Below are 14,995 nucleotides of genomic sequence, written 5' to 3'. Positions count from 1 at the left end.
GCATCGGTGTTCCCAAATCTTTGCTGATCATACTCTTGAAAAGTGTGCAAATGAATGCAGACGTCTTCAAGAGCAATCTAAATCTGCACAAAGAAGCAGGATGGCATAATTGCACATCTTGAAAAATCAATTTCTCATTATTGACCTATGCTTGGCTTTGGAATGCTGCAATATGATGTTTTATTTTAATGCACAAGCCAGGAAATAATTTCTGGTTGCACTGGATTCAGAAACAGGGTTTACATGAGTTTTCTGGGAGTTTTCTGAATTATAGATATCTACTTGCTGTTGCATAAATGAAAGTTGCCTTGGTCCATGAGGACAAAACAAAAGGTATAAGCACAGAATATTTTTTATGAGAACCAAGTGAAATTCAACAAATGTGCACTGCTTTTAGGTTCCTCCAAAACACTTTATCAGAGTTCATTGCTGGGGATCAGAAGAGCATGGAAGTCCACATCTTAGCTATTGTTGATTTCAAGGCAGATATATAATAGATATTTTGCTATTTGGGCTGCAAAGGTAGTCACCAATGTAGCTTTTAGCCATAGTAATTTTTAAGAACAAGTTAAATTCTCAAATATGGTCTTCAATTGTTCATATTTGTAGGCATACATTTGACTTTATAGGGTTTTAACTTTGTTAGGCCCATGGCGTATTTTCAACCTCCCCTGTTTTCAGTATACATCCCCACTGCAAGCCGGGGAGAAAATCAAGGTAAATGGGTTTTGATGGCCCAAATGCCTTTGACAGCTATTGCCCAAGTTTCAGTTCCATTTTTGCTAACAGGTTATTGTTGGGTCAAAGGCAAACCTAGGAAGAGAGTGGCTGATAGTTCCTTGGGGCAAAATAAGCCATTTTGACATCAGAAATATTCCGGTGATTCATGTATTGACAGGCTACATGTGGTCCATAGGTTACACTTAGTGCCCTTGGGACATTCATTCAACCCCTAAAAAGGCAACACAGAAGAGTAATATAGCAAGGGATGAATAGAAGTGGATGCTTATGGATGAAGCCAAGCTGGACATCAACACGCAGCATCTTAATCCGCTGTTGAGGCCATAGTGTTCTGGCAGAGTTTACTGATGTATTGCTGTCTGTCTCGATTCCCATTTCCTTGGCTGGCAGTTATCAGAGCTATTTTTTTTTCATATTTAATGGGACCTTATGAGGAATCACAAGTTTCCCGATTACCTTTCACTGTCTCCTTCAGTTGAGAGGGGGCCTACTTGGGATAACTTTGCCAAGGACTTTCTCAAACCAGAAACAGCCCATGATGACTTTAAAACTGGGAATAATTTGGATTAAGAACTAGAAGAATAAGAACTAGAAGCATTTTACCTGAGCCAAAAATTTTACCTGTTCACCTGACCAGGAAGGGGCTCTCGGGCACTTGATGTGGAGCAGCTATGCAATAGCCCTGTAATATAGCTTCACAAAATAGATTTTCAAACCAGTTCTTATTGCATCCCTCCCTGGCACTGTGCTTTCCCGGAGGCTTCAAAACTACCATGCTGCTTCCAAATCTGTTATTTGATCAGATTGTTTTTTTTTCTCCTCATCAGATTATTGAATGAATAATTAAAGCTTTCATTTGTTTGCCAGAGGTGTAATGAGGTAGTTGTCAATAAACCTGGAGAGTTGGACTTTGGTAATCTCACACCTATATCTGCTAACTTGTTTTAAAATGTCTGCTTAATCTCTTCAGTATGAAATGAAATAATTCTATGTACTTTTATCTTGGAACTGTCATCATCTGTTTGAAATCCCTGGCTTATGATTGCTGATGATTATCTTAATGCCTAAGTAATCAATTCACTTTACCAGAAGTTCTTAGTTCTAGATATTGCTTTGCATATCCTGTGTAATGCTAATTTTCTGTTCGCTTTTCAGGGTTGTTCATGGTCTGTCATATTTGTAGACCTTGATGCCCACAATCGGAACAGGCAGACTCTTTGTTCCTTGCTTCCTCGAGAATCAAGGTCTCATGTAAGTAATTTTTGATAAAACTAACTTAAGAGAGGAGAAAGAATTTGGTTTTAGTTCAACTACATGGCTGTTTTAATAAAGAGTCTCGGGTTATTGTTTGTAGAAGAAAGAGTAATTGTAATTTAAATGCTACTCGTTACGAGATGTCTTCTTGATTAGCATAGTTTTGAAAGTGAAGTTTTGCATCTCTTCCTGCTGTGTTGCTCCATTTTGGGGTTTTAATGCCTATTAGATTGGTTTATTTTTGTTCTGATACATTCTAGTGCTTCGAACTCTATTAAGCCCAGTTGAGAAATCATGGCAATGGACCAGGGAAATGTGAACTTTATAACTATATCAAGCCGTCTTCAACTTTCATTTAAAATGGTCAACAGTAAGGATTGTCCAAGTGGAAAGCTTTGAGGATCCATTCTTTTTCATTCAACTCAGCTTTTAGTTATTGCAGACAATTCTGCCTAAACACCAACTCTCAGCCCATCGTATAGTAGGGATGTGCAATTCGATTAAACCCCATCATGTTTTTGGTATCCAGATTTTGGTGGATCCCCAGATACATTTTTGGGAGCCTCCCGAATTTGGTCAGGAAAATATCTGTTTTTTGATCCAGTAACTGAAAGATCCAGGAAGATCTGACTCATTGGTGGCAGTGGGGAACTTACGAGGTTCCCCTTTCTATCATTTCTAACCACCCTTTCTGGGATCCTTTCTCCTTATATGTTTCAATAGAGCCTGGATTAAAGGCGTCAGTCTTAAGAAACTGCCCTTTCTGGGATCGTTTGCCCTCAACACCCTTTCAATGAAGCTGAGTTAAGGGAGACACCCTTTTATAACACTTACTTCAGTGGGAGCCACGCCACCTGAAGGAGCATTATCCATTCTTTTAAAAAAGATATTAATGACCTCATTTTATGGTGGCTTTAGAAACTGTAAGATACGTCTTCTACCCCCCATTTGAAGCTTACCTCGTGTGACGGACACCATCGGTGGCAGTTTAAGTGTGTAGAAAGTCAACTGCGTATTTATTGCTATTTGAGTCAAAAAGCAAGTCAAACCACACAGAGCTGCTTGCGGCACTGAGAATTTAGATTGTTGATCTGTCTTTCTCAGAAGCCTGCTCACAACAGAAAAATGGAAGCCCAGCTTGGCTAAAAGACACGTCATAGCTTTCTTCTGTTCTGATTGGCTTAACAGGCAGGGCTCACAGGGAAACACCATGTGGGCGCACAACTGCCTCTCCATGCCCCACCTGTAGCCAAAAGAAACAGTAAGCAGTCTGTGCCGTTATGGTTGGCCGAAACAGCCAAAGCCCGTTTTGAAAAATGGATCCATACACAACCCTATCCTATGGTGTACAGTATTCAAAAAATCTTGCAGATTTGAACTTTCTGTTCTTAATTTTTAATATTTAGGCCACATAATAGGGGAGATGATGCACTTGAAAACAACAGAACCATATAAATGTGTTTAGAAATCAAATGCAGGCTAAATGTTTCTTTTTCTGAAAATGTTCGTGTTTTATCAAATGTCTTTGTCAGTGCCCCCCCTTCCCAAGACAAGCATAAGCCTCTTACATTTTTGAGTAACAGTTCCAGAACAACAATGCACAGTAAATAGTTTGTCAGCTGCTGAATTCAGGAAAATATATATTAATTACGTTCACTTAAATTATGCAGTGAGGGTTCATCAGATCGTGACCTATTTGCAGTGTTGACTTCCAAAAACTGAATTCATTATCCACATTTCCTCTAGTAAACAATGTAGGCAGAAGCCACTTGCTTGGGTTTTTTCCCCTCCCCCTTTACGCTGTAGAGCTTGAAAATGGTGCATCTCAGAATTCTGAGAGAACGGAAGTATAAGTTGGTTGTCTTCTGGATTAATAGTTTATGCATAGGCTTTCGGAGGATGCCACACCATGGGAAGGAGCCTGCTGAGAGTCTAAGCTGATATGCCATTAGATGCCTTTAATCAAGAGTGCTGTTGTAACATTAGATACTTTTCATTAGCATCACAGTGAGCTCCATTTCATTGTCTTAAAATTAACAGTCATGGCACGATGCCCCTTTCTTCCTCCCTGGTTCTGGTAGCATTTTCACAAATGAAGCCTCCTCTTAATCTTCGCTATAACTGCTGCCTCATGAAAAAATTAGAATTTAACTTAGAAAATTAAAAGGGAAAAGGCAGCTCTTACGTTTACATATATGTTTTTGACTTACAAATACAATGTAGTTTCCTTAAAAATATAGAACTTAAGGTTGCAATATTCTAGTTTTGTATATTAAAACATGCCTTCTTCTGTTTTCTCCTTCTTCTCTTCCTCTTCTTTCTCCTCCTCCCCCTCCTCCTCCTCCTCCTCCTCCTCCTCCTCCTCCTCCTCCTCCTCTTCCTCCTCCTCCTCCTCCTCCTCCTCCTCTTCTTCTTCTTCTTCCTCGAATTATAAAATCATAGAGTTGGAAGAGACCATGTGGCCATCTAGTCCAACTCCCTGCCATGCAGGAAAAGCACAATCATATTACCCCTGAGAGATATCCATCTAGCCTCTGTTTAAAAGCATCCAAGGAAGGAGTTTCCACTACTGTTAGAGCTATTCAGAGTTCTACTGCTGAATAGCTCTTACAGTCAGGAAATTCTTCCTAAAGTATGTTTCGGGCTCGGCCCACATGTAAGCCGCTCCGAGTCCCCCCCGGGGAGATGGGGCGGGGTATAAAAATAAAATAATAATAATAATAATAATAATAATAATAATAATAATAATGTGCCACCTTGACGTGGTGGGGGGGCTTAACTGCTCCAATGATGACTGAGGGCTGTGCTGGCGGTAGTGTAACTACCGGCAGGACCAACCAAGCCAGAGAGGCCTCAGCTGAGGAGCAGAACCAAGTGCACCTAACCCATTAGCATTATGGAGAATCAAACCCAAACAAAGTCTAAACTGGCTCGGTCGTCACACAGGATAAAAAGGACCGCGGTGGATGCTGCTGATTCTGGACATACATCGACAAGTGGGCTACGGAATCATCAAAACCCAAATGAACAGTCACAGAAGCGGCAGAAATATACAATGCCAGAAAACCGCACAATTATGAAATGCTACTACAAATCTGAACCTCAAAGGCGTGGCTACTAAAAAAGGATGCATCAACTGTGGAAACAAGAGTACCCTGACTCACAGATAACAGAACCCCGACTGGCTGACCAACGAAGATTCATAATCAGAAACAAAGTGTTCAGTGAAGTTGAACTCGAAGAAATCCAGAAAATTTGCAAAGTAAATTACCATCAGACCACAGCTCAGACAGCAGCAGAGACTCCAGCAACACTTGGAATGGTGGAACAGATTGAACCAGAAGAAAGTGTGGAGCTTTTGCAAGAATTTGATGAACCAGCACTTGAAACATCTGCTGAACCACCAGGAACCTTGACAGCAAGACAACAAGAGCTCAAGGATAAGATCATCGCTCATGCTGCAGCAAATGCAATAAGACAGCGGCTCCCAGCTCTAAAAACAGTGCCCAAGAGACACCTGGCGCCTCTCCTGAAAGATGTGAATGCAGTATGCCTACAGTGCAGCAGTGATAGTAACAGAAGGGCTTGGGCTCCTACAACCAAGGCAGCCCCAAAGAAAATCGACTGGAAAACCAAAGTGGAAGGTCAGGCTAGAGTTGAAAATCAAGAAACTTAGATCAGATGCAAGTAACCTGAAAAATATGAAAGAGAAGAAACTGAAGAATGACAAAATCAAGCAATACCTGATCCGAAAGTACTGGCTGAACACCAGAAAAATTGAAGAAGCTTTGGAAATTGTGAAAGAACAAATTACAGCAACAGCCAGAAAAAATGAAAGGTATGAAGCCAGAATCATCCAGTACAGACAAAATCAACTGTTTCAATCAGACCAAAGATGGTTCTACCAGAGCCTAAACCAAACAACAGACACAGTAACCATAAAGCCAGAGAAAACTGCAACAACAAAGTTCTGGAAAGAACTTTGGGAAAATAATAAAAACTACAACAAAAACGCTGGGTGGATAAAGGAGTTTGAAGGAAAATTCTCACAGAACAAAATGGAACAAATGGAAATAACAACTGAAATGATCAGCAAACGAGTGCAAAAAGTCAAGAACTGGACATCGCCTGGTAGTGATCAACTTCATGGATTTTGGCTCAAACATCTGATTAGTTTACATGGAGAAATGGCCCAACAATTCAATGAGATGCTGCAGAAAGGAAGTATCAGTGAATGGCTAACAACTGGAAGAACTTACCTGATACAAAAGGATCCAGCAAAAGGAGCAGCACCAGGAAACTACAGGCCAATAACGTGTCTGCCCACTATGTTTAAACTACTGACTGGCATCATAGCTGACCGAATTCAAGACTATATTGAAGAAAAAAACATCTTGCCAGATGAACAGAAAGGCAACAAACGGAAAAGCAGGGGCACAAAAGACCAGTTATTGATTGTCAAAATGATTCTGGAGAACTGTAAGAGCCGAAAAGCTAATCTTCACATGACGTGGATTGACTACAAAAAGGCCTTTGACTCACTCTCACACAGCTAGATCATCAACTGCCTGGACGCCATCGGGATTAGTAAAAACGTTGGCACCTTCATTGAAAACATGATGGAGCACTGGAAAACTGAACTGTTTGTTGGAAATGAAAGCTATGGACTTGTCAACATCAGAAGAGGAATTTTCCAGGGAGCTTCACTGTCCCCTCTGCTTTTCATTATTGCCATGATCCCTCTGTCAACAATCTTACAAAAAACAAATCTTGGCTACCAAACATCTAAGAATTCTCACAAAATTTCACATTTGATGTACATGGATGACCTGAAACTATATGGGAAAACGCAAACTGAAATCCAGTCTCTGACCAACACTGTCCGAATTTTTAGCACTGATATCAATATGGAGTTTGGTTTGGACAAATGTTCGACAGTGGCACTGAAGAAGGGAAAAATCATTGAAAATGATGGTATAAATATGCCCAATGGCCAAACAATAAAGTGTCACCAGCCAGAGGCCTATAAATATCTGGGCATACTACAGCTGGACAACATCAAGCATGAACATGTGAAAACTGTGGTCAGCAAAGAATACACACAAAGGGTCAGAAAAATTCTCAAAAGCAAGCTCAATGGAGGCAACACCATCAAGGCCATAAACACCTGGGCCATACCTGTCATAAGATATACTGCTGGCATTATAAATTGGACACAGGCGGAACTGGACAATTTGGACAGAAAAACAAGAAAACTCATGACCATTCATCATTCACTGCACCCTCGCAGTGATGTTGACCGGCTATATCTGCCTAGAAGATCAGGGGGCAGAGGACTCTTACAAGTCAAACAAGCAGTCAAAGAAGAAGAACATGCCCTGGCAGAATATGTAAAGTGAAGAACCTGCTTTGATTGAAGTCAAAAATCAGAAACTCCTCAAAGCACAGCAGACAAAAAACCAGTACAAGAAAGCCACACTACAAACTAGAGCTGACAGCTGGCACAACAAAACACTGCATGGAAAGTTCCTTGACAAAATTGAAGGAAAAGCTGATAAGGAGAAGACCTGGCTCTGGCTCACGAATGGGACCCTGAAGAAGGAGACAGGTGTTATAGCCAACACCTGTAGGGAAAAGGTTCGCAAGGCTAAAGCGCAAAATGAGCTCAGGCTTGCCAGGGACATAAAAAACAACAAAAAAGGCTTTTTTGCTTACGTTGGTAGAAAAAGGAAGAAAAAGGAGGCGATAGGGCCATTGCAAGGAGAAGATGGGGTGATGGCGACAGGGGACAGGGAAAAGGCAGAACTACTTAATGCCTTCTTTGCCTCGGTCTTCTCACAAAAAGAAAGCCATCTTCAACCTCAGCAACATGGAATGGACGAAGGATTGGGGGAAATCCAACCCCAAATAGGGAAACAAGTTGTCCAGGAACACCTGGCCACTCTAAACGAATTCAAGTCCCCAGGGCCAGATCAGCTACATCCAAGAGTACTGAAGGAACTAGCGGAAGTTATTTCAGAACCACTGGCAATTATCTTCGAGTGTTCTTGGAGAACGGGAGAAGTCCCAGCAGATTGGAGGAGGGCGAATGTGGTCCCTATCTTCAAGAAGGGAAAAAAGAACGACCCAAACAATTACCGTCCGGTCAGCCTCACATCAATACCAGGCAAAATTCTGGAAAAGATCATTAAGGAAGTGGTCTGCGAACACTTAGAAACAAATGCGGTCATTGCTAATAGTCAACACGGATTTACCAAAAACAAGTCATGCCAGACTAATCTGATCTCTTTTTTCGATAGAGTTACGAGTTGGGTCGATACAGGGAATGCTGTGGATGTAGCGTACCTGGATTTCAGGAAGGCCTTCGACAAAGTCCCCCACGACCTTCTGGCAAACAAACTAGTAAAATGTGGGCTAGACAAAACTACGGTTAGGTGGATCTGTAATTGGCTAAGCGAACGAACCCAAAGGGTGCTCACCAATGCGTCGTCTTCATCATGGAAAGAAGTGACAAGTGGAGTGCCGCAGGGCTCCGTCCTGGGCCCAGTTCTGTTCAACATCTTTATTAACAACTTAGACGAAGGGTTAGAAGGCACGATCATCAAGTTTGCAGACGACACAAAACTGGGAGGGATAGCTAACACTCCAGAAGACAGGAGCAGAATTCAAAACGATCTTGACAGACTAGAGAGATGGGCCAAAACTAACAAAATGAAGTTCAACAGGGACAAATGCAAGATACTTCACTTCGGCAGAAAAAATGGAAATCAAAGATACAGAATGGGGGATGCCTGGCTTGACAGCAGTGTGTGCGAAAAAGACCTTGGAGTCCTTGTGGACAACAAGTTAAACATGAGCCAACAATGTGATGCGGCTGCTAAGAAAGCCAATGGGATTCTGGCCTGCATCAATAGAGGAATAGCGTCTAGATCCAGGGAAGTCATGCTCCCCCTCTATTCTGCCTTGGTCAGACCACACCTGGAATACTGTGTCCAATTTTGGGCACCACAGTTGAAGGGAGATGTTGACAAGCTAGAAAGCGTCCAGAGGAGGGCGACTAAAATGATTAAGGGTCTGGAGAACAAGCCCTATGAGGAGCGGCTTAAAGAGCTGGGCATGTTTAGCCTGCAGAAGAGAAGGCTGAGAGGAGACATGATAGCCATGTACAAATACGTGAAGGGAAGTCATAGGGAGGAGGGAGCAAGCTTGTTTTCTGCTGCCCTGCAGACTAGGACACGGAACAATGGCTTCAAACTACAGGAAAGGAGATTCCACTTGAACATCAGGAAGAACTTCCTCACTGTGAGAGCTGTTCGACAGTGGAACTCTCTCCCCGGGGCCGTGGTGGAGGCTCCTTCTTTGGAGGCTTTTAAGCAGAGGCTGGATGGCCATCTGTCGGGGGTGCTTTGAATGCGATTTCCTGCTTCTTAGCAGGGGGTTGGAGTGGATGGCCCATGTGGTCTCTTCCAACTCTACTATTCTATGATTCTATGATTCTAGAAGGCCTGATCCTTGCAGCCCAGGAGCAAGCCATCAGAACAAATGCAATTAAGGCCAAGATCCAAAAATCAGCTGATGACCCAAAATGTAGACTGTGCAAGGAAGCTGACGAAACCATTGATCATATCCTCAGCTGCTGTAAGAAAATTGCACAGACAGACTACAAACAGAGGCACAACTATGTGGCCCAAATGATCCATTGGAACTTATGCCTCAAGTACCACCTGCCAGCAGCAAACCAGCAAAGGTTGTGGAAAATGAGCACGCAAAGATACTGTGGGACTTCCGTATCCAGACTGACAAAGTTCTGGAACACAACACACCAGACATCACAGTTGTGGAAAAGAACAAGGTTTGGATAATTGATGTTGCCATCCCAGGTGACAGTCGCATTGATGAAAAACAACAGGAAAAACTCAGCCGCTATGAGGACCTCAAGATTGAACTTCAAAGACTCTGGCAGAAACCAGTGCAGGTGGTCCCGGTGGTGATGGGCACACTGGGTGCCGTGCCAAAAGATCTCAGCCGGCATTTGGAAACAATAGACATTGACAAAATTACGATCTGCCAACTGCAAAAGGCCACCCTGCTGGGATCTGCGTGCATCATCCGAAAATACATCACACAGTCCTAGACACTTGGGAAGTGTTCGACTTGTGGTTTTGTGAAACGAAATCCAGCATATCTATCTTGTTTGCTGTGTCATAATAAAATTATTATTATTATTAAGTTCAGGTGGAATCTCCTTTCTTGTCATTTGAACCCATTGCTCTGAGTTTCCAGGGCAGCAGAAAACAAGCCTGTTCCTTATGGCATCCTTTCACATATTTATACATAGCTATCATGTCTCCTCTCAGCCTTCTCTTCTGCAGGCTAAGCATTCTCAATTCTTTACGATGCTCCTCATAGGGCATGGACTCCAGACCTTTGATCATTTTACTCACCCTTCTCTGGACACCTTTCAGCTTGTCAATAGTTCCTTTTGAACTGAGGTGCCCAGAATTGGACACAATATTCCAGGTACGATCTAACCAAAGCAGAATAGAGAGAGACCATGACTTCCCTCGCCCAAAATTCCATTTGCTTTTTTAGCTGCTGCATCACACTGTTGGCTCATGTTCAACTTGTCCATGAAGACTCCAAGATCTTTCTCACACGGACTGTTGTCAAGCCAGGTGTCACCCAGTCTGTCTCTTTGTGTTTATATTTTTCTGTCTAAGTGTAGTATCCTACATTTGCCCATGTTGAAATTCATGTTGGTAGTTTTGGCCCAGCTCTCTAATCTGTTAAGGTCATTTTGAATTCTGATCTTGTCCTCTAGAGTATTAGCTATCCCTCCTAATTTGGTGTCATCTTCAAACTTGATAAGCAGTCCCTCTAAACCTTCATCCAATTCATTAATAAATATATTTAACAGTATTGGGCCCAAGACCGAACCCTGTGGCACTCCACTAGCCACTTCTTCCAGGATGAAAAGGAACCATTGGTGAGCACTTTTTGGGTTCGGTCGCTTAGCCAATTACAGATCCACCTAATAGTAGCATTGCCGCCTAGCCCACATTTGACTAGTTTGCTTGCAAGAAGGTCATTGGGGACTTTGTCAAAGGCCTTACTGAAATTAAGATATGCTACATCAACAGCATCTTCTAAGCTTGTAACTACTACTACTGCTACTACTAGTTCTCTCTCTCTGAATGATGTCATTCCTTGTTATGAACTTCAAAGATTTATCTATTTTTTCTGAGATCTTGATGCTGGAACCTGTTCTTTTTAATTACTTAACCATTTTTCCTCCAGCCTTCTTATTGTACTGGTAGCCTCCTGAGGGATTTTTACTATTTGCGCACAAACACAAAAGAGTATCTCAAAGCAAACTGATGGTTGGAGTATGTAATCAGAAATGTCTCAGTACCAAATTGCTTCTCAGTATTCCAGTTGTAAATAAAAAGCAAAAGAAGCATTGTTCTTTATAACTTTTGATCATTTTATTTTATAGTTGTGTTGGTATTCATTGCAAATGTTGATGAGTTAAATATCACAGCTTCAGAGTGCTGGCCAAGCTGTACAGTCTATCTATATATATAAAAGGATAAAGTTGCGGGCGCAGTGACTATAACAACAAAACTAAACATCCCAGAAATACGAAACTTGGCAACACAATGCAAAAGCCCTGCCTCCCGGTTACAACAACACAACCACACCACAAAACCACAATCCGAACCCACAAAACTCACAACACCACATCATGACTATAACAACACAACTAAATGCCCTAGAAATACAAAACTTGGCAACACAACGCAAAAGCCTTGCCTCCCGGTTGTAACAACACAATCACACCACAAAACCACACTGGACCCACAAAACTCACAACAACGCATTGTGACTATAACAACACAACTAAACACCCCAGAAATACGAAACTTGGCAACACAACGCAAAAGCCTTCCCTCCCGGTTGTAACAACACAACCACACCACAAAACCACAATCTGGACCCATAAAACTCACAACAATGCATCGTGACTATAACAACACAACTAAACGCCCCAGAAATACGAAACTTGGCACACAACTAAATGCCCCACAAATACAAAACTTGACAACACAATGCAAAAGCCTTTCCTCCCGGTTGTAACAACACAACCACACCACAAAACCACAATCCGGACCCACAAAACTCACAACAACGCATCGTGACTATAACAACACAACTAAACGCCCCAGAAATACAAAATTTGACAAAACAACGCAAAAGCCTTGCCTCCCGGTTGTAACAACACAATCACACCACAAAACCACAATCCAGGCCCACAAAATTCACAACAATGAGAAAGACCATTGATCCGGTTATATTTACCCTCCTTTCTGACCAGTGTGTTCTTATCAGCGAGCTCAGGATCGTAGCAGAGAAAGGGAACAGCATAGGAATAAAGGAAAGAAGGAGAGCACCCACTCTATCTATCCATCCACTCATCTATCCATCCACTCACCCACTAATAATAAACACCTACACAGGCAAGAATCAGCCATGCACTGAGTCTACAAGGCCATTCAGTGCTCATCCACCTCCCCAATCCCTACATTCACACTTGGCCTCCAAAAAAACAATTACAATAATAACAATGACAACAACAACAATAAGAATCTACAACATCACAGGCAAGAACCAGCCAGGCACTGAGGCAGAGAGGCCAGTCAGTGCTACACTGGGCCTCCAAAAAACAATACAGTAGCATCTAACTTATCCATCCTTCATGACCACAACAACAACAAAAATAATAAACACCTACACAGGCAAAACAAAAAAAAAGACTATTGTACCACAATAAGATGTAAACCGCACTCAGCAAAATCAAACATCACGATTAACAACAAACCAAAGACAACAGGGATCTCAAGCAATTATCAATCAACACAAAAATTGAAGAAGGTAACAGACTTCAAATACTACTACTAATGTGAGTATAAAGAAGGGTGGAGGTCACAGCATAAATACAACCTAATGTAGACTGACCAACACTACCAGACTAAGCCACAGCAACGCGTGGCCGGGCACAGCTAGTTGCTTATAAAGAAGAATTGGCCTGATCTAGCTCAAAAGCAGGTTGAATCCAAATCTTATTTTGTGCTTCAAAGTGAAAGATTGAATCCAGTATGAGATTAGCTTGATACATCTATTCTCAAACTATCAAAGTCATTGCAGGCAAGAAGAGGGAAAACTAGTATTCTCACACACATTTTGAAATAGTCATGAAAGTTGTTTTGGAGTTTGCAATTTTTATAATGCTTTGGATCTCACTGATTCTTCCAGAATTAAATTGTTCCTGCAGCCATCCTGCTGTATTTCTAGCCATCTTGCTAGAAATCTATTGGGAGAAAATTGAGATCAAAGAGGCCTTGAGAGGAAGGCCATTAGATCTTGACCTGTATACATAGATTTGAAAATAGAGCTAAGCAGCGATATTTACTTAGTTGTGTTTTCTTTCATCCATTATTTAGACAAACTTTTTTGTCTTCCTTAGAACACTGATGCTGCTCTCCTGCCCTGTATTAGCTATCCTGCATTCGCTGTGGATGATGAAGCCTTGTATAGCCAAACGATTGACAAGGTGGTTAGAAAGCTAAAAGGCAAATACGGATTCAAAAGATTTTTGAGAGATGGCTATAGGACTGCATTGGAGGACAAAAATCGGCAGTACTACAAACCAGCAGAAATTAAGGTAACATTCCCATTTATGCAACGTGGCAAGGGGTTACAGTATGACCCCATGGAACATGGTACCTGCAGTTTCATCTACCCATGTCTGACACATTACGTCTTCTTTAGGAATTTTCTATGTCCTCCAGGTGATTTTATGATGTGCTTCCACTAGAACAGTGGTTCCCAACCTTTGGGCCTCCAGGTGTTTTGGACTACAACTCCCAGAAATCCCAGCCTTCTTAAGTGTGGGAGCAGAAGTCCAAAACACTTGGAGGCCCAAAGGTTGGAAATCACTGCACTAGAAGTTACTATAGTATTGTCCTGGAAGAATGTGAAAATTACTAAATTCTCTAGGAATTCTCTAGAGCGGTGGTTCTCAACCTGGGGTCCCTAGATGTTTTTGGCCTTCAGCTCCCAGAAATCCTAACAGCTGGTAAACTGGCTGGGATTTCTAGGAGTTGTAGGCCAAAAACATCTGGGGACCCCAGGTTGAGAACCATTGCTCTGGACTATATGGTACCTTCTAGTAGAAGTCATTCATTTCAATAGGATTTGCTATTATCTGTGGTTTTCTGCTTCCATGGTAAGTTCAGCAACGTATCCTCCACAGATACGTGGGTTGTACTGCAATGTGTGTTTGGAAAAGTGCTAGATGTATGCTGGTGTATAGGATTTATAACTTTTTTTGTTGGCATGTTTGTTATGATCAGCAGGCAAATAAATTCCAGGTTTGTCAGTCTGAATAATTTTACACTGTTAATTATCTTGACTCTGAATGTCACATTCTAATTTCTAATTACCTGTATTGTAGTTATGTGGTTGTGCATGCTTGACTGAAGATTGTATCAACACTTCCTGTGTAATCTGTTTTTTATCTTAATAGATAATGGAAGTATCATTTTGTAAGCCTGGTTTAACTAAACATTCAGATGTTAATTTATTCTTGATCAGATTATTTTATTGATTTCATACTCCCGTTATCCAGAATTTCCAATGTGTAAGAAAAATGCAATTTTAAGAAAGTAAAAGAAAGCTATTGAAACGGCATTCAGTGCATTGGTACAAGTTTTCCTGTGCAGGCTGACAATAATTTGAATTCTATTAGACAGTCCAGTAATAGTAGATCTTGTAAGAGTCTGATAAGGGTAATAGTACTGTGGCTCACCCAAAAGGACGGAGAGGATCTCCCTCTTCTGAACCCCTCACATTGCCGATTCACCACTCTCCCAAGACTGGGTTTATCTCTTGTTAAGTATTGCTATTGCAATACTTACCTGGGTGGGATTTGAAAGCAGGT

At 41.6% G+C, this 14,995-nt stretch overlaps 1 protein-coding gene and 1 long non-coding RNA gene across 8 annotated transcripts in view; one reads left to right on the top strand and one right to left on the bottom strand.

The window, feature by feature from the left end:
- Positions 1-14,995, top strand: part of phkb (phosphorylase kinase regulatory subunit beta) — a 196,762-nt gene that overhangs the window by 86,646 nt on the left and 95,121 nt on the right. For all 7 annotated transcript variants that reach the window (XM_062962009.1, XM_008113900.3, XM_008113904.3 and 4 more), the window contains 2 exons: positions 1,897-1,992; positions 13,520-13,717. In XM_062962009.1, coding sequence (XP_062818079.1) covers positions 1,897-1,992; positions 13,520-13,717 — 294 coding nt within the window. The remainder of the gene's footprint in view (positions 1-1,896; positions 1,993-13,519; positions 13,718-14,995) is intronic.
- LOC134293690 (uncharacterized) overlaps positions 1-14,995 on the bottom strand; it is a 61,724-nt gene that overhangs the window by 26,021 nt on the left and 20,708 nt on the right. The window lies entirely within an intron of this gene.

The sequence above is a fragment of the Anolis carolinensis genome, unplaced genomic scaffold, assembly GCF_035594765.1.
Source record: "Anolis carolinensis isolate JA03-04 unplaced genomic scaffold, rAnoCar3.1.pri scaffold_9, whole genome shotgun sequence".
In the NCBI taxonomy this organism is placed as follows: Eukaryota; Metazoa; Chordata; class Lepidosauria; order Squamata; family Dactyloidae; genus Anolis; species Anolis carolinensis.
Note: the sequence above shows the minus strand (reverse complement) of the source record. Positions and strands in the feature narration are given on the sequence as shown.